The sequence below is a fragment of the Oncorhynchus nerka genome, linkage group LG14 (genome assembly GCF_034236695.1).
Source record: "Oncorhynchus nerka isolate Pitt River linkage group LG14, Oner_Uvic_2.0, whole genome shotgun sequence".
Lineage (NCBI taxonomy): Eukaryota > Metazoa > Chordata > Actinopteri > Salmoniformes > Salmonidae > Oncorhynchus > Oncorhynchus nerka.
Window position 1 is genome coordinate 69,307,225 of NC_088409.1, and position 22,825 is coordinate 69,330,049.

The 22,825-nt window shown below is 43.1% G+C and overlaps 1 protein-coding gene across 1 annotated transcript in view; it reads left to right on the forward strand.

Annotated features, from left to right (window-relative positions):
* Positions 1–22,283, forward strand: part of LOC115141767 (carboxypeptidase D-like) — a 35,135-nt gene extending 12,852 nt beyond the window's left edge. The window contains exons 3-21 of the mRNA XM_029680946.2: positions 10,123–10,265; positions 10,559–10,728; positions 11,116–11,457; positions 11,587–11,699; positions 12,174–12,365; positions 14,352–14,519; positions 14,607–14,716; positions 14,897–14,999; positions 15,079–15,221; positions 15,407–15,576; positions 15,700–16,002; positions 16,565–16,760; positions 17,025–17,160; positions 17,270–17,416; positions 17,496–17,594; positions 17,727–17,791; positions 18,055–18,186; positions 18,627–18,915; positions 19,354–22,283. Coding sequence (XP_029536806.1) covers positions 10,123–10,265; positions 10,559–10,728; positions 11,116–11,457; positions 11,587–11,699; positions 12,174–12,365; positions 14,352–14,519; positions 14,607–14,716; positions 14,897–14,999; positions 15,079–15,221; positions 15,407–15,576; positions 15,700–16,002; positions 16,565–16,760; positions 17,025–17,160; positions 17,270–17,416; positions 17,496–17,594; positions 17,727–17,791; positions 18,055–18,186; positions 18,627–18,915; positions 19,354–19,586 — 3,254 coding nt within the window. The 3' untranslated portion in view covers positions 19,587–22,283. The remainder of the gene's footprint in view (positions 1–10,122; positions 10,266–10,558; positions 10,729–11,115; positions 11,458–11,586; positions 11,700–12,173; positions 12,366–14,351; positions 14,520–14,606; positions 14,717–14,896; positions 15,000–15,078; positions 15,222–15,406; positions 15,577–15,699; positions 16,003–16,564; positions 16,761–17,024; positions 17,161–17,269; positions 17,417–17,495; positions 17,595–17,726; positions 17,792–18,054; positions 18,187–18,626; positions 18,916–19,353) is intronic.
* The last annotated feature ends 542 nt before the right edge of the window (positions 22,284–22,825 follow it).

A 22,825-nucleotide genomic window follows, 5' to 3' on the forward strand; every position in this document is an offset into this window, starting at 1 on the left:
TAATATGTAGTGTTAAACCAATTTACAGTAAAATACCATACTTGTTGTTTTTTGTTACAGTAACTTACAGCTAACTGGCTGCCAGCAAGTTACCAAAAAAACAACAGGATTTTTGTTTTACAGTGTAATGTTACATTCATTCCTGTTCACCTTTCTCTTTGTCCTTTACCACTTCAGAGTAAAGTAAAGAGGGAGTAACTAACAGGCCTAGTGTATTTACATGTAACCCCACGTAGCCTCTTCAACGCCATTCCTTATATTATGTATCGTTGTCATCTGTGAAAGCTGGGGGCTTTGGCCAGGGCATGGGTCAGGTGATAGATATAGACCCAATGGTTACCTCACAGTGAGATGATGAGCAGTGTTTTCCCTAATTGCCAGCCGCCGTCTAAACAGCCGATAACAGACTCATTGTCGGCCGGCTACTTTTTCCACTTCACTTCTTCCACTTCACTTCAGGCTTCTGCTCATTTAAAAGTTTCAAGTTTGCTAGTCAGAAAAGTCTGTATAGCCTTCTCCCGCTAGAATGAACGATATGCATCTTCTAGTGATCTATTGATACGACAGGTGCAAAGCGAGCGATGAACTGGAAACACTGCTGGTTTGTCAGTCGGCTGTCTGTCCCGCTGCTTGGTACCTGTGTTGTTTTTGTTATCTGTGGTTGGCTGCAGTCAAATTTCATTTCAGAGGAGGGAGAGCATGATGCTTCTTCATCTACTGTGAGTGAATTTACACGTCCCATTTAATGTAAATGGTAACAATGAGTTGAAATCCACTTAATTACTGTTTTTTGGCACATTCATTTATTTTATGTTGAGTGTTTCAACTTTCATATAGCCAGCCACGGAGTCGGGTACATAGGCTATTTACTTTCCTTTGATTGGCGACCGAACAGCAAATGTTGACTAGTTTATAAAAGGTGTCGAACTGACTAAATAAAGTAAATCTCCTTATATCCCTTCGCTATTTTTAAATCATACAATATGGTTATGTCCATGGTATCGCATTGGGACACGTTTTTGGCCAGTTTATTAGGTACACCACCCTGTTCACAAATGGTTCGCTCCTACAGCCAATGAGTCACGTGACTGTGGCTTGATAAATAAAACAGGTCATCGAGGCATTCAGTTACTGTTCGAATGAACGTTATAATGGGCAAAATGAGTGACCTTAGTGACTTTGAGCGTGGTATACTCGTCGGTACAGGGCGCGCCTGTTCCAGTATCTCAAATGGCCTAGCTCCTGGGCTTTTCACGCACGACAGTGTCTAGGGTTTACCAAGAATGGTGCGACAAACAAAAACATCTAGTCAGCGGCAGTCCTGTGGGCGAAAAAAAAAATGCTTGTTGATGAGAGGTTGAAGTAAAATGGCAAGAATCGTGCAAGCTAACAGGTGGGCAAAAAAACAGACTAATAATGGCTCCATACAATAGTGGTGTGCAGAACGGCATCTCGGAACGTACAACTCGTCAGTCCTTGTCACGGATGGGCTATTGCAGCAGGCCACTCCAGTGGGCACGCAATCACCAACACTGGACAATTGAGGAGAGGAAAAATAATCCCGGTTGCGTCATGCTGATGGCAGTCAGGATTTGGAGTAAGCAGCATGAGTCCATGGCTTCATCCTGCCAGGTGTCAATGGTACAGGCTGGTGGCAGTGGTGTAATGGCATGGGGAATGTTTTCCTTGCATGTTGGGTCCCTTGATACCAATTGAGCAACGTTTCCATGCCCCAAAGAATTCAGGCTGTTTGGGAGGCAAAGTGGGGTCTCACCCGGTACTAGCGATTATCTGCGGCTACATTTTGAAAACATTCAATGAAGATGTTGAATCCTCACTGCAGGAACAGTAGGTAGTGTTAAGAGAGCCTCATTCTGGTCCAAAATATGATAACCGATTGAAGGTTATAAAAGATAATGATACTTCTATGGTAATTATTAAAGATATTGATATAGGCCTACTGATTTCATTAAGGTGTCAAACATGTAGTAGTCAACTGCTGCTTTCTGTGTAGCAAAGCCCATTTTTAACACCTGCTTCATTCTTCAAAACCTGTAGGTCTATTCATGGGCATCCGATATATATATTTACACTATGTCGGGTGGTCTTACCACTGAAAATGTTTGCATTTTTAAAACTATTTTCCTGCAATTCTATATTGTTTCTCAGTCTGTACATATGACTTTATTCTCAAGAGGACAGGTTTAATGTTAAAAGGTTATCTTACTTAAATTGTCCTGATCATATAGGGCTAGTTCTAGACGATATCCGAAGAACACACTGAATTCATTTTTACTCAAGACCACAACTCTTTTGATCAATCTGGGAAGTAAAATCTTTAAAGTATTAAATCATTTAGTGCAGTGTATTTGGGATGGAGTCAAGCCATTAGAATGTACCAGAGGCTACCAAAATAGAGCTCGTTCTGCAAAGTAGCCAGCCGGAACTCCCTGGCTGGCTACTTTTTCCCTATTTGGCTGGCTTCTCCATGTACTTAGGGAAAACACTGGATGAGGGTGTGTTTAGCCTATTCCAGGAGAGAATGACTTCCCTCTCTCATTGAAGCCACAGAAATTCAAGGCCGACCACGGTACTGCAGGTATTGTTAGCAGAAAACAGGATCCCCATTCAAGTGAATGGAAAAATGGCAAACTTTATGTAAATTGAAAAAACATCTAAGACAATCATGGCATCAATAATTGCTTCTAATACACCAGATGTATGTCATTGCACCGATTATTTTTAAAATAGCACACCAAATAAATTATAAGGATAATTTTTAGTTGCTACAGTACAAATACCCGGTCGGCCTTCAACTCAATGAGGAGGGGACAGACTGCAATGTCACTTCCTGGAGTAGCTCAAACAGCATGAGACGTCATCTTAACCGACTTCATTTGGCTTTAATGTACTATAGAGTATTCATATAGGAATGAATGGTGTCACATGATTGATGGCTTTGTCCATTCATACAGTACATGACCAAAAGTATGTGGACATCTGCTCGTCGAACATCTCATTCAAAAAATCATTAGCATTAATATGGAGTTGGTCTCTCCCTTTGCTGCTATAACAACCTCTTCTCTTCTGGGAAGGCTTTCCACTAGATGTTGGAACATTGCTGCGGGGACTTGCCTCCCTTCAGCCTCAAGAGCATTAGTGCTCTTGTGCCGATGTTGCTTCCAGAGGCTGTTTGGAAGTCAGTAGTGAGTGTTGCAACTGAGGACAGAGTTTTACGCGCCACCATTTCGGCGGTCCCGTTCTGGGAGCTTGTTTATTTTATTTTACCTTTATTTAACCAGGTAGGCAAGTTGAGAACAAGTTCTCATTTACAATTGCGACCTGGCCAAGATAAAGCAAAGCAGTTCGACACATACAACGACACAGAGTTACACATGGAGTAAAACAAACATACAGTATAAACAAGTCTATATACGATGTGAGCAAATGCGGTGAGATAAGGGAGGTAAAGGCAGAAAAAGGCCATGGTGGCAAAGTAAATACAATATTGTGTGGCTAACCACTTCAAGGTTGAGCCATTGTTGCTCCTCGACGTTTCCACTTCAAAATAACAGCACTTACAGTTGACCCTCTAGCAGGGCAAAAATGTGATGATCTGACATGTTGGAAAGGTGGCATCCTATGACGGTGCCACGCTGAAAGTCACTGAGCTCATCAGTTAGGCCATTCGACTGCCAATGTTTGTCTGTGTAGATTGCATGACTGTATACAGCTGTCAGCAACTGTTTTGGCTGACATAGCCGAATCCACACATTTTGAAGGGGTGTCCACATACAGTCATTGGTGTATCCTGCCGGGTGGGAGGATGTAGAGGTTGGGGCTGATAGCGCTCATGACAGGACCTCTAGGCTATGTCTGGAGGATGTTTGCTCTCAGATATTGTCTACTATGACGTGTCATATGATTCTCACATTACAGGTTCCGCCAGGCAAATCGTTAAACACGAAAAAGTCACTATAAGATTACTATTATTATTATTGTTGCAATGCACACTGTACAGTCTTTTTCATGCTAAGGTTATTAGCCAGTGTCCATAGAGGCACTGTCAGAGACATAGCCTAGGCCTGTTGCACCCTGCTGGTGTCACCATAGGGGACTAAGCCCTTGGGAACTATTCTAACTAATATCTCTAAAGTACTCTCTAACAGGCTCACATGGGGCACTGCCCTGTTGATCTGTTTCACCACAGCTGTCGGCTTAGCATAACTAGACTGGGGCTTGCACACACCCTGACATTTAACAGTCATGCAAGGCAGTCCAACAAGTGTTGCAATGTTTCCTCTACCATGAAATATTATGAAAACTGTAGAAAAATACTTTGTGCTATGCCTCCGCCATAAGGCCTGGCATCAAATAGATTTATAATAACCCACCAAACAACTGTCTTGTGGTTTTATATCTAAACTCTTCAAATCAAATCAAAGTTTATTTGTCATGTGCGCCGAATACAACAGGTGTGGACCTTAAAGTGAAATATTTACTTACAGGCTCTAACCAATAGTTCAAAAATGGGTAAGTAAAGAAATAAAACAACAGTAAAAAGACAGGCTATATACAGTAGCGAGGCAATAAAAGTAGCGAGGCTACATACAGACACCGGTTAGTCAGGCTGATTGAGGTAGTATGTACATGTAGTTATGGTTAAAGAGACTATGCATATATGATGAACAGAGAGTAGCAGTAGCTTAAAAGAGGGGTTGGTGGGTGGCGGGACACAATGCAGATAGCCCAGTTAGCCACTGTGCGGGGGCACTGGTTGGTCGGCCCAATTGAGGTAGTATGTACATAAATAAAATTACTATGCATATATGATAAACAAAGAGTAGCAGCAGCGTAAAAAGAGGGGTTGGGGGAGGCACACAATGCAAATAGTCCAGGTAGCCATTTGATTATCTGTTCAGGAGTCTTATGGCTTGGGAGTAAAAACTGTTGAGAAGCCTTTTTGTCCTAGACTTGGCACTCCGGTACCGCTTGCCATGCGGTATAGAGACAACAGTCTATGACTGGGGTGGCTGGTGTCTTTGACAATTTTTAGGGCCTTCCTCAGACACCACCTGGTGTAGAGGTCATGGATGGCAGGCAGCTTAGCCCCAGTGATGTACTGAGCCGTACGCACTACCCTCTGTAGTGCCTTGTGGTCGGTCGGAGGCTGAGTAATTGCTGTACCAGGCAGTGATGCAACCACTCAGGATGCTTTCGATGTTGCAGCTGTATAACCTTTTGAGGATCTCAGGACCCATGTCAAATCTTTTTAGTTTCCTGAGGGGGAATAGGCTTTGTCGTGCCCTCTTCACGACTGTCTTGGTGTGTTTGGACCATTCTAGTTTGTTGTTGATGTGGACAGCAAGGAACTTGAAGCTCTCAACCTGCTCCACTACAGCCCCGTTGATGAGAATGGGGGTGTGCTCAGTCCTCCTCTTCCTGTAGTCCACAATCATCTCCTTAGTCTTGGTTACGTTGAGGGATAGGTTGTTATTCTGGCACCACCCGGCCAGGTCTCTGACCTCCTCCCTATAGGCTGTCTCGTCATTGTCGGTGATCAAGCCTACCACTACTGTGTCGTCTGCAAACATAATGATGGTGTTGGAGTCATACCTGGCCATGCAGTTGTGGGTTAACAGGGAGTACAGGAGGGGACTGAGCACGCACCCCTGTGGAGCTCCAGTGTTGAGGATCAGCGTGGCAGAGGGAACCGATTATTTGTGTTGCTACCTACCCTCACCACCTGGGGGTGACCCGTCAGGAAGTCCAGGATCCAGTTGTAGAGGGAGGTGTTTAGTCCCAGGATCCTTAGCCTAGTGATGAGCATTGAGGGTACTATGGTGTTGAATGCTGAGCTGTAGTCAATGAATAGCATTCTCACATAAGTGTTCCTTTTGTCCAGGTGGGAAAGGGCAGTGTGGAGTGCAATAGAGATTGCATCATCTGTGGATCTGTTTGAGCGGTATGCAAATCGGAGTGGGTCTATGGTTTCTGGGATAATGGTGTTGATGTGAGCCATTACCAACCTTTCAAAGCACTTCATGGCTACAGACGTGAGATCTATAGGTCTGTAGTCATTTAGGCAGGTTGCCTTTGTGTTCTTGGGCACAGGGACTATGATGGTCTGCTTGAGACATGTTGGTATTACATACTCAATCAGGGACATGTTGAAAATGTTAGTGAAGACACCTGCCAGTTGGTCAGCACATGCCCGGAGCACAAGTCCTGGTAATCCGTCTGGCCCCGCAGCCTTGTGTATGTTGACCTGTTTAAAGGTCTTACTCACGTTGGTTACGGAGAGCGTGATCACACAGTCGTCCGGAACAGCTGATGCTCTCATCCCATGCCTCAGTGTTGCTTGCCTCGAAGCGAACATAGAAGTGATATAGCTCGTCTGGTAGGCTCGTGTCACTGGGCAGCTCGTGGCTGTGCTTCCCTTTGCAGTCTGTAATAGTTTGCAAGCCCAGCCACACAAGACGAGCGTCGGAGCCGGTGTAGTATCATTCAATCTTAGCCCTGTATTGACGCTTTGCCTGTTTGATGGTTCGTCGCAGGGCATCGCAGGATTTCTTGTAAGCTTCCGGGTTAGAGTCCCGCACCTTGAAAGCGGCAGCTCTACCCTTTAGCTCAGTGCAAATTTTGCCTGTAATCCATGGCTTATGGTTTGGGTATGTACGTACAGTCACTGTGGGGACGTACTTTTTGTGGCTGTTTATTTACCACCACAGACCGATACTTCCACTAAGACTGCACTCGGTCAGCTGTATAAGGAAATAAGCAAACAGAGGCCACCTCTGGGTGAGTGGTTTCCTGTTTGCTTATTTCCTTATACAGCTGACTGAGTGTGGTCTTAGTGCCAGTATCTGTCTGTGGTGGTAAATAAACAGCCACGAAAAGTATGGCTGAAAACTCTCTAGGCAAATAGTGTGACCTGCAATTTATCACAATATACTCTACTTCAGGTGAGCAAATTCTAGAGACTTCCTTAGATTTCCTGCACCAGCTGATGTTTACAAATATGCAGCGTATATCCCGCTACGTTGGCGAGTAGTATTGACGGTAACGGCAGCTTTCCCAGTCGCCCTCGCCGGGTCCTGACCAGGCATCCGGCTCTTTGTCCTCTGTACCTGCGTTGCTTCCTCTTGCAAATAACGGGGATGTCGGCCCTGTGGGGTGTTTGGAGAATATCTTGTGCGTCATCCTTGTTGTAGAAAACATCTTTGTCTAATTCGAGGTGAGTGATCGCTGTCCTGATATCCAGAAGCTCTGGATAGCACAATTGGTTGGGCGCCCGTAAAACTGCTGCCATTTCTTACTGTGCCATTTTACAACAGTCTTTACCAGTCAACCAAAACCACAGTACCCAGAATGAATCTGCAGGCCAGGCAGTCACAGTGATGCAGCCATTTGAGAGGATGTTCAACAGCTGTACCACTCTGTGTACCACTCTGGCTTGTATTCTAGCTTGTCCTGGGCTGACTCAGTATTGTGTTAGTAAGGGCTTACTCTGTGCTTTCTGATACCTTTCCTCTCTCAGTGAGAAGTTGCCTAACACACACACATTCAACCCTGATGTGTGTGGATTAAACAGCCGCCATTCTGGATATTACTTTTTTATTAACTGGTCCCTGGTAAATTATTAGTCACAAACTAATGATGGCTGGATGGACACTCACTTCCTCTCCCCTCTGTTTCTCCTCCTCCTGTTCCCTTCCTTTCCCTCTCTGTGTCAAATACCTTCTGAAGATTCCTGTATTTGGGCCACATCCTGTAGTTGGCTAAATCACAAGCAGTCACGTTAGCTGTCTCTGTTGTGTGTGTCATTTGATTATGTAAATGCTGAATCTGCTGTGTTGTATCTTGCCCACATCATGCTGTCTAATATCATATGCACACAGCAGCATTTCTAACCTGAGGCTGGTAGGCCTCACACATTCAGATGAAAGAGCTGGCCTTGTTTGTGCTGTTTGTCTCCTGTGAATTAGTGTGTGGGTGCGTGCATTTGTACCCTGGATTGTGTCTGTTTAAGGATGACAGAGTGAGTTGGCCTTGTTTGTGCTGTTTGTCTCCTGTGAATTAGTGTGTGGGTGCGTGCATTTGTACCCTGGATTGTGTCTGTTTAAGGATGACAGAGTGAGTTGGCCTTGTTTGTGCTGTTTGTCTCCTGTGAATTAGTGTGTGGGTGCGTGCATTTGTACCCTGGATTGTGTCTGTTTAAGGATGACAGAGTGAGTTGGCCTTGTTTGTGCTGTTTGTCTCCTGTGAATTAGTGTGTGGGTGCGTGCATTTGTACCCTGGATTGTGTCTGTTTAAGGATGACAGAGTGAGTTGGCCTTGTTTGTGTGAATGAGGAAGAGGGTTGAGTATCCTACTTCTATTGGGTTCAGGATTTCCGTTAGCTGGTAATAACCAGCTTTTGGATGATTTTAATAACATTTACAAAAATAGAAAAGCCAATTAAATAAAATTGATGCAGGCCAATTGTCCGGGAGAAGAAAAACATCTAATTGAGAAATAATGCTTTTTTAGACTTTTCGTTGATTGAAGTACCATTTGATGGAAATAGATTTGATTGGTCATGCTTATCGGTCTATACTCTATAGGTTACTTTGCATCATTTAGTGGAATAACATTGGCGTGTGCGTTTGTTATGCATCTCCTTTATCACACGTGTAAAGCATAGAGAGATACAAAACCTTTGAGTGTAAAATCTGTCAGACAGCACTAGCTGCTACTACAGCGTCTCAAACAGCGCGTCACACACCACTTTGCAATGAGCAGTATGCATTTTGAAATCATACTCAAATGTTTGTAACCTGAAAGTGTTACTACGTGTTATGAGGCATGTCTAACCTTGCTTCAAAGTCTCCTAGCCAAAATCTGACCATATCCTTGAAGGAAATGATTTTATATCAACTTTCTTTCATTGTGCAGTAGTTAAATGCACAATCCTAGTCATATTAGCGACCCATGCTAGTTGTGGCATATTAGATCTCCCCTCTTTCTAAATTTCTAAATAATATTTTAATCTCTGTCACATGAAACTGCTCGCATGTGCGCTGTGCTTTTGACAATTTTCCTGCTAATTGCGTTATGGAACAAATATTTACACTTAGCCTACTGTCTTGTGCACGTTGCTGCGTTTATAATCTGAAGAAATAATAGTTTATCAATATTTTAAGCTAAACGTTCTGATCTGTTGCATCAGACTCATTACTTTTTAACTTTTTAATTGTTAATTGTTGTTTATGCCTACTGGTTGTATGAATTTGGCATCTATTGTCCCAGAGTCTGTTTGGAATAGGCAATTTTTTTTATTGACAAGCTGACCAATAGAATAGGCCTGGGTAAACGTTTCTTCTATGGGGACTATGGTATATTGACAGGCTAGTGTCTAGCTGTTCCTTGCTCGGCTTGTTGGCAGAGGAAAAGTACATGTGGACAGTTTATTCTAACATCTTCAAAGTGGACATTCTATTTCAATAAGGACCACACATCGTTGCATCCTCGTCTTGCATGTTCTTTCAACATGGATTACACTGGTTGATTTCTGTCTTTCTGAGCACCATGGATGGACGCCCTAGTCAGATTAGGCGCCCAATGCATATGGGTCTGATAAATTAAAATGCTGCCGATCAAACCCAGTCATGGCAACCTTCTCGAGGCCTACTGCCTGCCTGCCTGCTGTCAGGCTTTGTGCTGAAAACAACCTGGGAATGCTGCCTGAGTGGCAGGTGGCACCAGGCCACAGCAAACACATTCCTCCACCAGGCAGCCCTGGACTGGAGGAAAGGCTGGTGCTGGCCACAGCCTACTCTGCTCTGCCAGAGGCACTTTGCATTGATAACACCTTTAGCCTACATCCTGGGTTTGGTGTAGATTTAAGGATGTTCCTGACTCAAAGCATTAGGCCTGTGTTCATGCTGTTGCTTTCATGACCTCAGCAGAAGTCAACACACTTTCTTTTGACAGTTTATTTTGTATGCTTGTCCACTTTCTTTAGGTTGTGCCTCTAAAATTAATACTGATGTCCTCGTGAGTGGTTTTCAAGCAGAGAGATCTTGAAATGTTTGCAGGAAAACATTTTGACATAAGGTACAATTTGTCATCCCTGTTCAGGAGGCATGCAGGACTATAACTACCTGAATGGAAACTGCCTGGAGATCACCATGGAACTGAGCTGCTGTAAATTTCCACCGGCCTCCGAGTTAAAGAAAGAGTGGGACTATAACAGGGAGTCACTCATTGCCTACCTGGAGCAGGTTGGCTTTCACAAGACACAGTGTCACACTCAAACTTTTAAACTATCACACACACACTTTCATTGCACATTTGACTAGCTGTAGTTTTCCTAACTACTCTCTGGTTCTTACTACTGTACTCAATCTATTTATTTATTTGAATTGAAGAGATTGTTCCATCTTGACATCCATTTGCAGTAGTTACTTACTTCTAGGCAGCACTTCAGTTATTTGAGCTTCATTTGTTCCCAGCTACTGAGGTAATAGAAACAGTGTTTGAGATCTCTTCTGACGTTATCCTGTTGATCTCCCAGGTTCACATTGGAGTTCGAGGCTATGTGAATGAGGCTACCAATGGGACAGCTCTGCCTGATGTCAGCATCGTGGTGGCAGGCATCAACCATAACCTGACCACGGCCAAGTTTGGTGACTTCTACCGCCTGCTGCTTCCTGGGACATACAATGTCTCAGCTATAGCCACAGGGTGAGTACTGCTGGAGGAATGAACTCCTCTCCTGCCGCTATACTAACTTGCAGGCACAGGGTACAGAAAATAAAGTCTTTAACAAAAGAAGCATACTCTACTCCTGATTTTTAGTTCCTGTCTGTTTTCCTTTGAACTGATTAGTGCATGGTGTTTTCTTACATGAAGTAAATGCACATCTTAGAGCTTCATTTCCTCTAAGATATTTCCCTGTTCTGGTACTTTCCCATTATACCTGAAACTTCCTGGTGAAATACATTTAAAAGATATCACCTGGATTTAGACACACTGCTGTGCACAGGGTTTTTACTTCGTTTTTTTGCATTTATAATATGTTTTATTTTAACTGCAACAAAATTAACATATTCAATATTTCTGTCTTCATAGGTACATGCCCATGACAGTAGTTGGGGTTCAAGTGGTGGAGGGCAAGGCCACTGAGCTCAACTTCACCCTGGCACCCCTGGGAAATGAACCCACAGGTGGCATAACCGTACCCTTTACCGCTACCACTGTCTCTACCACAACCTCTGTCCCTACCACAACCTCTGACCCTGACTCCACCACCATCGAAACCTCCAGCACCACCTCTGAGATGGGGACCTCTGGGGCCAACGAGAGCTCCACTCCCCAGGAGGCTTGGCCCCAAGCCCAGCCTGAACACCAGCCCATCCAACCACAGGACTTCCGCCACCACCATTACAATGACATGGAGCTGTTCCTGCGCATGTACTGTTATGTTTGCTTTATAGGCTTGCCTTTGTAATTAAGCATTTCAAATGTTATGCTAGCAAGTAATGTTAGGATGTGAGAGCTTTTAATAAAATGTGAAAAAGCCTTGTTCTTTTAACACAACAGGTACAGCAACAGGTTCCATTCCATCGCTCATCTCTACTCCATTGGGAAGTCAGCAGAGGACCGTGAGCTCTACGTCATGGTGATATCAGACAACCCCACCGTCCACGAGCCAGGTATGGATGTGTTTTGGTGACACTGGAGCTCCAGAAGAGACTATTAACTCTAAAGCAATGCCTTCAATCTACGGCTGTGGTTTATGTTGATCTAACTTCTTACAGTAACTGGATTGTGTTCATACACAGAAATTCATAGTGTAAAACAAATAGCAGTTTTTCCTGTAAAAGATCCTGATATTATTGCTTCAGCTCAATGATCTCGTAGCTTCATATCCTTTTGAATGTGGGGGTACTCACTCTTATCTGCAGGCCCATTACAGCAATGTATTTTTTCAATAGTGGGTGGCCTAGAAATTACAGTGCAAGGATAAGGAGGGTTTTCAAATGAATAGTGTGCTTTAGTTTAATTGAGTGTGAATTTGTTCAGGAGACTTCCGCCCTCATTCTCTCCCAGCCGACTCTGCCCTACTTCTCTTTTAATAGCACTAACACTTTAACAAATGTATTTTCCCACTATTTTCTCCCCTTTAGGTGAACCAGAGTTCAAGTATATAGCTAACATGCATGGAAACGAGGTGGTGGGACGCGAGCTGCTCCTCAACCTCATTGAGTACCTGTGCCATAACTATGGCAGCGACCCTGAGGTCACCCAGCTGGTCAACACGACCCGGATACACATCATGCCTTCCATGAACCCAGATGGTTATGAGATCGCCAGGGAGGGTAAGAGAGGAATGTGTGTGTGGGGTCTATTTGTGAAAGATGTTGCCTGTCCACAATAAAAATACAGTGTACCCCTAAATTAAGACATTAAACATGATTACCAGTAGCATAAAGTCAGTGCCCCCCCAAAAAAAAAAAAATAATATATATATTTGTTTTATTTTATTTTTGAAGGATCTCAGTCCGGCTTTCAACGTACTCTTGAAAGTTGTAATAGTATCCGCACAAGGAGCAATTTAGAAATTGGGAAGTGCATCATCAGTTTGTCTCTTCTCATGTCAGTCATTGCATACCTTAGAGAGCTATTTATCATTTGGAAGAAATGTCCAGTTGATCAACTAGCCCATGTCAGTTTTTTTAGCTAGGTTTTTTTAGCCCATAGATTTGTTGTGTTAGGGTTTTATTTTTCAGAGTAAAAAACCCACGGACACTAGAGAAGCTTTAACCAAGTTTAATTCTTCCCAAAGGTTCTGTACAGCTGTAATCAGACAGCAAAACATTTCTCTCCATTGGTTATATACATCCTACATAAGACACCCCTTCTCTCCAATCCTTAGTTTATGCCCAAGAGAAAGAAGGTAACCAGATACTAACCCTGATTACTCCCCTAAGGGGAACTGACCTCACCCCTCACCTCCTGATCCACAGATATCCATTTGTCTTCCCTATACCAACACGGTGCTCTGCTCCCATCCCCCAACACATTCCACAGAGAACCCTTCACTTTCTCCTTTGATTCTATGCTTCTTTCTCGATCATTTATTTAATATCTCAATGTTCAAAATGTCGAACCCAACAGTTGTAATGCTTGAGTCACTCAAATATCACAGGAATACACATTAGACAAGGCAAAATGTATAGGCAGGATGTTCCCAAGTGCTGGAAAGGGGGCCTGAGTGAAAATGTTTGGGAACACCTGGCCTAAGTTACTGTCTGGCTGTAAATAAAAACAAGTGTCAGACGTAAAGCTGTCCCAACAGCAGAGCTTTCTTTTCAGCACCTTGGAGTGAATCCTTACCACTGCTACAGCGGAGCCTTGTCTGGCAGCAAAACAGTTCATTCAGCCTAATTTACTGACTTTTGAAAAAACCTATGGCTGACTTGCTTAAACAAATGCTGTTTCTACTGACAATTGATATGTACAAGCTATGACATAAGGGGACAACGAGTGGATAAGAGGCAATCTGTAATTTCAATTATGACATTAATGAGTGAGCTAGGATGGACATAGTCAATCTAACCATTTGTTCAGCACTTTTGAAATATACAATGACAGAATTTAGAACATGGGCCATTCTTACAGCGCTCTCCCTGTACAACAAGTCAGAACCATAGGATAAATAAAGGGGGCATATAAGCAGACAATGAAAGCTCTTACAATATTCGATGACTACATTTCTCTAACACAGGTTATAAACTACATGTACACCACCAAGTCAGAACAGTAGGCTAAGTTACGAGGGGGAAAGGGACCAAATTATTAATTATTAAGAGGCCCGAGTTCACAACTTGGAATTCTGAGTTGGATGACCAAAAGGTATTTTTGCAGTCGGCGCTTGTTTTTTTTTTCCAGAGTTCCCAGTTGTCTTGAACGCGGCAGAAGTCATGCTGGATTGACAGCATGGCCAATGTTTTCAACCTTTTCTGGCCCATGGTGTTGCATGTGAATGTTTATCCTTTTAAGCTTGGAAAAAATACCCTTAAACCCAGACTTGGACCACACACCCACGCCACTGACTAGCAGGCTAGTGATTGCTTTGCAACTCTTGCAGTTAGCCACTGATTCATTCCAAACCAGTCATTGTTGAATTTGCGATTTCCAACTTGTCGTGTAATGTTGATGTTCAATTGAGCACCGATATATTTAGTCTATAATTTCTCTTCATAAGGATTGAAAAGAATTTGCCAGTAGATTGTCGACTTGATTCACGATGATGACTGCTTGTCTAGCTTGCTAGCTAAGATTTTGTTCTTTTGCTCTCGCAGGTGATGTCAGAGGGTACACGGGACGCAACAACAGTAACAACTTTGACCTGAACCGTAACTTCCCTGACCAGTTTACTACCATCACTGAACCCAGGCAGCCAGAGACCATCGCTGTGATGAACTGGCTCAAGAGTTATCCCTTTGTACTCTCAGCCAACCTACATGGAGGTAAGCCCTAAGCTCCCCCATTTTTCAATGTTTATAAAAAAAATTATATTGTATTCTCATTGGGTAATTCCTCTCTGCCCACTACAGGGTCATTGGTGGTCAATTACCCATATGATGACGACAAGCAGGGACGTACGGAGTACAGCAAGTGTCCTGATGACAAGGTCTTTAAACAGGTGGCCAGATCCTACTCTCAGGTCAGTGGACTTCAACACACAATTTGGGTCCTTATATCACCCCATTTACTAAATATATTCAAGCAGTTGTGAAGTTGTTTATTAAGTTAATAAAAACATTGGACAGTTTTTGATAAGTTTACTGTTTCAATTCTGCTGTTTGTATTGCGTTGTCACCTTTTCCCTTTTGTGTGTGTGTAGGAAAATGCTCTGATGCACAAAGGGCACCCTTGTGAGGACCTTTACCCTTCGGAGTTCTTTGAGGACGGCATCACCAACGGCGCCAACTGGTACAATGTTGCCGGTACGTGCCTTCCCATGCCAATACACACACTAAGAGGAACAATGTGTGTATCTGACTTCTCTTTGTGTTCTCTCGCCAGGTGGGATGCAGGACTGGAACTACCTGAACACTAACTGTTTTGAGGTGACCATAGAGTTGGGCTGTGTGAAGTACCCTAAGGCCCAACACCTGCCTTTGTACTGGGACCAGAACCACAGAGCCTTACTGCAGTACATCCACCAGGTCAGCATATTTACATACTGCCCTTCACTATGCTATCATTCGCTCATTCATTCATCTCTCTCTCTCAAAAAAAAAGAAATGTAAACGTATAATTTCTCTCTTTCCCTTTGCCCATTTACTTTCTCAAATGCACCAACTTGAATTTGAGGTATTCATCCTCTGTGTGTGTGTGTGTCCCTCTGCAGGTCCACAGAGGAGTAAAGGGCATGGTGATAGATATTAAAGATGGTACAGGCATCCCTAATGCCACCATCATGGTGGAGGAGATCGATCATCCAATCACAACCAACCTAGCTGGAGACTACTGGAGACTTCTGGTCCCTGGGACGTATCACCTCACCGCCTCTGCACGGGGGTGAGAGACAGAACCGTAGAAGTAACTGAGATAAATTAGAGGGTTAACCCCACCCTAACCCATAGAAACAGAACTAGAATGAACAACCTTCTATGCCCTAACCATCCCTCCCCTTCTTCTCAGGTACAACTCAGTAAAGATCTACGCGACAGTGCCAGAGGAGGGGCTGGAGCTGGTAGACTTCCGGCTGACGCGGGTGCGTTCGGAGCCCAATGGCCAGGCCCCCAAGGATCCTGGAGCCACCCAGGACCCTGCAGAGGTGGTGTTCCAGAGCTTCATTAAGGACCTGTCTCTGGGCCAGGGGCTGGAGCAGCTGGTTCAGAGTACCATCACAGAGAGCAGCTTCAGATACAGACGCTACAAAGAGCTGTCAGAGTTCCTGAGGGGTTTGACGCTCAACTTCCCCAAGATCACCTCCCTGCATAGGTAGGCCTGAGTTATGACCTCTAAACCCTAACCTGATGTCTAACATCTAGACCTTAATTTCCCTAAGAGGACCTCCCTGCAAAGGTAGGCTGGCCTGAGTTATGACCTCTGACCTCCTCATCAAATGTCACCTCTCTGCCCAGGTTAACCCTGACCTCTAACCCCTAGTGTAACTGCTCTTAATCAAAATAATTTAGCTTGTCATGCAAAAAAATATGTGTATATGTATTATCACATACACCAGATAGGTGTAGTGAAATGTGTTGCTTTACAAGGTCTGCCATGGTTGTAAGGTGCCCAAGGAACAAATTAGGGTTAAGTGCCTTGCTCAAGGGCACATCGACAGATTCACCTTGTCTGCATGGGTATTCGAACCAGCGACCTTTCGGTTACTGGCCCAACACTCTAACCGGTAGGCTACCTGCCCACCTGTACCCCTAATGGCTAACCTCAAAACCTCTCCTCCAAATGGTTGGAATTACAGTCTACGTGTCATTGCAGAAGAGTCTGCTAGGTAATAATCTACAGTAGAATTGATAATAACATGCATTCTTCTGTCTAGTTTGGGCCAGAGTGTGGAGTACAGGACCATCTGGGCCTTGGAGATTTCCAACAAACCAGACGAGCCTGAAACGGCCAAGCCCAAGATACGCTTGGTGGGAGGTATCCATGGCAATGCCCCCGTTGGCACAGAGCTCCTGCTGGAGTTCGCTGCCTTCCTCTGCATCAACTACGACAAGAACCCCACCATCACCAGGGTGAGATGATTTACTGATGTTTTTACTACACCAGTCATAACTATAGTGCCTAGTGAAATTATTCACACCCTTGCACAGTTGTGTTGCCTTAAAATTACTAAATATTCATACAATTTTGATATTTTTATCGACCACACTTTAAAAAGGAAAGAACTTGCAAAAAAGTTTAATGTTCTAAAATAAAAAAGCTCCCTTTAAATATAACTGATGTCCTGTTGTTCTACCCCTCATTCCTCTTTATCCTTCTCCCTCTTCTCTCCACAGTTGATTAACGAGACGCGGATCGTCATCCTTCCCTCCATCAACCCAGATGGACGAGAGCTGGCCAGAGAGAAACAGTGCACCTCTACTGTGGGCATGACCAACACACACGGGAAAGATCTGGACACTGACTTCTTTGGTCAGTACCTGCTGTGGTTGGTGTATAGACAGAGATGTTTGTGTTGTGTGTGTACTTACATGCCCTTACATGTTTGATGGTGTCCTGTCTGTGTGTGCTGCTGTTGTAGGTAATGCCTCCCAGCGGGTGGTGGAGGCTCAGCCAGAAACCAGGGCAGTGATGGACCTGATCTTAGAGAGGGGCTTCACACTCTCTGTAGCCCTGGATGGAGGCTCCCTGTTGGCTACTTACCCCTACGACAAGCCTGTACAGCCAGGTAGGAACATGGGGCTCCAAATATAGAATACTAGAAATCTATCAAATAAATAGTTAACTAATAGTGTACTTTCTTTCAGTTGAAAATGAGGAAACGCTGAAGTACTTGGCCAATGTGTATGCCAGCAACCATCCCAAGATGCACCTGGGGGATACGGGATGTCCAAGCAATGGCCAGAGTATGTACCAACAGCACCACAAATAGACCACTGTGACCTATAGACTGCATTCCAAGTGGTGAATTGGAAAAGATGGCTTATATACATCTATTGACTCCTATGTTTCATCCTTCTCTTCTCCTCTCTCCCCAGTGGGTAACATCCCAGATGGAGTACTCAGAGCAGCAGAGAGACAAAGTCACATGGGCAGTATGAAGGTATGTTTCATACCCTACTTCCTAATGCTATATCTCTCACAAGAGAAAGGTTGTTCTGTCACCCGGCCCAAAGAGGAATCTGCTTGTTGAGTCCTGGAACAACACGACTTCCACTGCTAAGTCTGTATTTAACTTCAACTAACTGTGTAAGAGCCTGATCAATTGTTTGATTTTAAAGTACAGTAGCCATTCTGGACTAAGCTTTACTGGTCGTCAATATGGCTATTCTGTTGTGTCTGTCCTGTCCTATCCTGTCTTTTTAGGACTTCAGTGTGGACTTTGGCCACTGTCCAGAGATCACGGTGTATACAGGCTGCTGTCTGTTTCCCCCGGCCAAACAGCTGGCCACGCTGTGGGCTGAGAATAGGAAGGCACTGCTCAGCATGCTGGTGGAGGTCAGTAATACCCTTGACCTCTGACCTGGGGTCATGTAATACAAATGCATTCATTAAGTTTACAAATGCTTTGATGAGTTATTGAGTGTGTTTGATAATAATAATTAATGCATTTCGGGGCTCCAATTGGTTACTAATCAAACGCGTTTGTTTGATACATTATTGAATGCATTTATGGCATACATGTGCAGGTATTGCCACAGAAGATGAAATTAACATAATATTACTTAGTCTATTACATTATTACAATATTACATTATCTTCCTGCGATAGACTAGCATCCTGTTTAGGGGGTATACTTGTTCTGTACATCAAGCTGCCTTACGCTACAGTAACAGGATATAGGCTCCTGCCCTATTGGCCGTTCTGGCTTGGACAAGGCTACTTAATTTTTGTTCTGTGTACTTTACATTCAATCTGTGTTTCTGTCTCTCCCTCAGGTCCATAAAGGTGTGCGTGGCATGGTGAAGGATAAGAGTGGGAAGCCCATCGTGGGGGCCATGATAGTGTTGAACGGAGGTGTGAGGGTGTTCACTGCAGAGGGAGGCTACTTCCATGCTCTTCTGGCACCAGGAAACCACAACATAGAGGCTGTGGCTGATGGCTACCAGCAACAACGGCAGGAGGTGGTTGTGTCGTCATATGAAGCTGCCAGCTCCATCATCATAGAGTTTGACATGGACAACCGCATTTTTGGTCTGCCTCGAGAGTTTGTTGTGGCTACTGCAGGTAAGCATGAGGAGAGCTGTTTTTTTTGGAGATTTTACCTTTTGTGTAATGTTGCCAGATGATTGCAGAGAATTGTTTTTTTATTTTTTATTTTTTTTATTACATTTTAGTCATTGGATCCGGCAGGTAGCCTAGAGTTTAGAGCGTTGGCCAGTAATCAAAAGGTTGCTAGATCGAATTTTTTAAGTAAAAAAATATATATATTAAAAAAAATATATATATATAAATTTAGCAGATGCCCTTATCTAGAGCAATTAGGGTTAAGTGTCTTGCTCAAGGGCATATCGAGAGATTTTTCATGTAGTCGGCCCGGGGATTATTGTAGGGAGTAAAACAAGGTGAATAAGTTACATTTTGTAGGTTTTTAGGACATATGTTTGTTTTGTGCCTCTGCCTCATGTTTATATATGCTTGTCTCTCTTATCTCCTTCCCTGCAGCGGCCTCCATGACGGCCCTGGTGGTGACAGCCTGTATCATCTGGTGTGTGTGCTCTGCTAAATCCAACCAGCAGAAGGATGGTTTCCACCGGCTGCGGCAGCACCGTGACGATTACGAGGACGAGATTCGCCTTACCTCCATGGGCTCCAAGAAGTCCCTGCTCTCCAACGAGTTCCAGGATGAGAGCGAAAGCGATGAGGACACGCTCTACGCCAACGCCAACAAACTCTGATATCCCACATACATATATACTATAGACATACATACATGGCCAACCTGGGTCCTATTCATTAGGCACCAAACAGATTAAAACAGACGGAAACAGAAACGCTTGTTTTTACTTTGTTGTTCGAAAACATTTTGCTACAGTGTGCCCAAATGAATATGACCCTGTTGTTAGTACTGGGCAATTCCACATTAACAGAGTGATGCTGAGACTCCGATTTAACACTTTAAAACAAAAACCAATGATTGCAAAGTTGAACACACTGTAAAACTCGATGCACAAGGACTACTTTTAACCATTTCCATAGAACATTTTACAATAACACATTTACTTGAAGAGCAGTGCAGATACAAAGTTTAGTAGCAGAATTACAGTTTGTGCTGTTGGGGCCATCATTCTGTTTCCATTTTTTTATTATGTTCTGTGGAAATTATAGTAGAGTTAGAGTGCATAGAGTTGTATAGTTTTTGTTTGAAATACATTTTAAAGTGAAAAATCTGAGTCTCACCCTGTTACTGTGGAATTGCGCTACTACTACTGCCCCTCCCTGTGACTGTTGAGTTGGCCGTTGTTGTGCTCTGTGGCTATGCTCTACTGGAGAGGACGAGGTGGAGCAGGGAGGGCTTGTTCTTGTCCGTCCCTATAAGATTCTCCATTTGCCTGTCCTCCTCCCGCCCACCAGAGAGCGCTGTTTCAGAGACCACAACAGTCCTCTATGGCTGGTGTCCAAGCCGAATCGTCCAAATTAACACCTGCTTTGCTCTGTTTACAGATGCACACTAAAGGTCTAGTGGAGCTGGGCAACCTTTTTATTTCTTCATGCACGCAACACACACATGCACACTTTTGCAGTTAGCCACTCATCAACCTGTCCATATATTTATTTGATACCTAAACGTGGAACTAGTACCAATTAATATACCAATTGCAGTCATTTGAAATTATTAAAGAAATGTCTGTTTCTCAAGGTTTTTGTACGTGTTGTCACAGTCCAGTTAGCCAGTCTTTCAGAGGGAGCATCAAACACAGTGCCTTGGCTGATGTAGAGTTAGACACGCCACTCTCTTTTAGGGCTACAGTACAGAAGCGTGGTGGTGTGGGTACTAGATATACTAGAATCTTGTCCAGATTATGGTCTAGTACAGATTATGATCTGTGATCCATCATATACTCAGGTGATATGGAAGACATTAGTCTTCCAGGATTCATCCAGGGGTCTGGAGTATTTTAAGAGATGCACTCTTTCAGAGCAGAAGACTTACAATGGGCTGGGTTCACAGGCTGCATATGTTTTCACTTCTATTGCCCTCTGCTTATTCATGTGCCCTCTTGGACATACAGCACAAGGCCCTCTGCATTTTACTACAAGCACTGTATGTTAAATACAAATACAAGATTCCCCATTTAATTGTTCAGGGAAAGCAGTTTGAAATGGATGCATATACTGTAAATCACAAATGGATGGTTTTCTTAATGTTTTTCCATTTGAAAGAGAATCTATGCTTTTTCTTTCTACACACGTTTCATATCTCAAAATGACCCTTAAGATGGCAAATGACTTAGCCATGCTTTAATCATCAGCTTTAATCATCAGCTTTAATCATCAGCTTTAATCATCAGCTTTAATAATCAGCTTTAATCATCAGCTTTAATCATCAGCTTTAATAATCAGCTTTAATCATCAGCTTTAATCATCAGCTTTAATCATCAGCTTTAATCATCAGCTTTAATCATCAGCTTTAATAATCAGCTTTAATAATCAGCTTTAATCATCAGCTTTAATCATCAGCTTTAATCATCAGCTTTAATCATCAGCTTTAATCATCAGCTTTAATCATCAGCTTTAATAATCAGCTTTAATAATCAGCTTTAATCATCAGCTTTAATCATCAGCTTTAATCATCAGCTTTAATCATCAGCTTTAATCATCAGCCGCAACATATAGATGTATTTTTTTTTTCATGCATTCATGATTTATTTGTACAAATCATAATTCTATCAAATCCTTGTGCTAGATGTCAACCCTACATTACTGAATAGGTGCAGAACGTCTGCTCTAGAACCATCCAGCAGTTGTGGGAGAGTGTTTAGAGAGGAGGGCATCTTCCTCTACAATAGTGGTCACCAACCCTGGTTATGAGGAGTATAAGGTGTGCAGACTTTTGTTCCAGTCCAACACTAACCCTCCCAATTCTACTCTCATCAAGGTCTTTTTGAGTAGCTGGTTAGTCGAATCAGTTATGTTAGTGCTGGGCTGGAACAAAACCCTGTACGCTATGTAGTTTTCCAGGACCAGGGTGAAGGACCACTAGTTTACAGGGGTGTCTGACTCCTATCATCTCAGTTGCACATCATCAATATTGTAGCAACGCCAGGTAATCTTAGGGGGAGAAAGTAAGTTATTTTTCTATTTGTTTTACATTGTGTGTTTGAGAGGGATGGAGAGTGTTATCTGAATGGATGTTGGGGTTTTGATGTAAATGGTTATTTTTGTTTCTTTTTATATGAAACTGAATTGATTGTAGATAATGAACTGTTGCCAAATTTATTTGAATGAGGAAAAATAAGTGCAATTCATGTTAACCCTGACTACAACACACATTTCATAACAAACCAACCTGTTATGTTGTATGTGGTGATATGACAGACATGCTAACATGAACACTTCAAGACATTGACGAATTAAACAATATGGAAAGAAAATGAATTATGTCCTAATTTGTTGCTTTGACACTGCTCTCATCTTTTATCAACCAGATTATAATGTATATGTCATTCAGCAGCAACATGGCAGCAAAATGTTAAAGCTGAATTGTAGCATTTTCTATTGACCCACCATTGCCACTAGGGGACAACCAATGAATTAATGTTTTGTTTGAAGACAATTTGCATGGTGGCTGCTGTGAGGTGAAAAATGTGTTACTGCAGATTAGGTTTAGCCAATTTAATAGACTGGATTTTGAGATGTCAAAATGCTGTTGTTTGTGTGCAGACTACTAAGCATTTGCCATTTTATTTTTATGGGAAGGGGAAGTGGAATGTTGAGAGAATCGGACCAGTTTCACAGCATTCCTCATTGCTTCTGTGGACACAGTTTATCTGAAAGAAGGCATTCAAGGCAACATATCTTCTACTGGCAGGTGTGGTCTGTAGCTGTCTTTCTCACACAATCATTCCGCTATCAATTACTGTCTACGAGGCTATATATACACCGTTTTTTGTTCCCAAGATGCTGACCAGTTTGT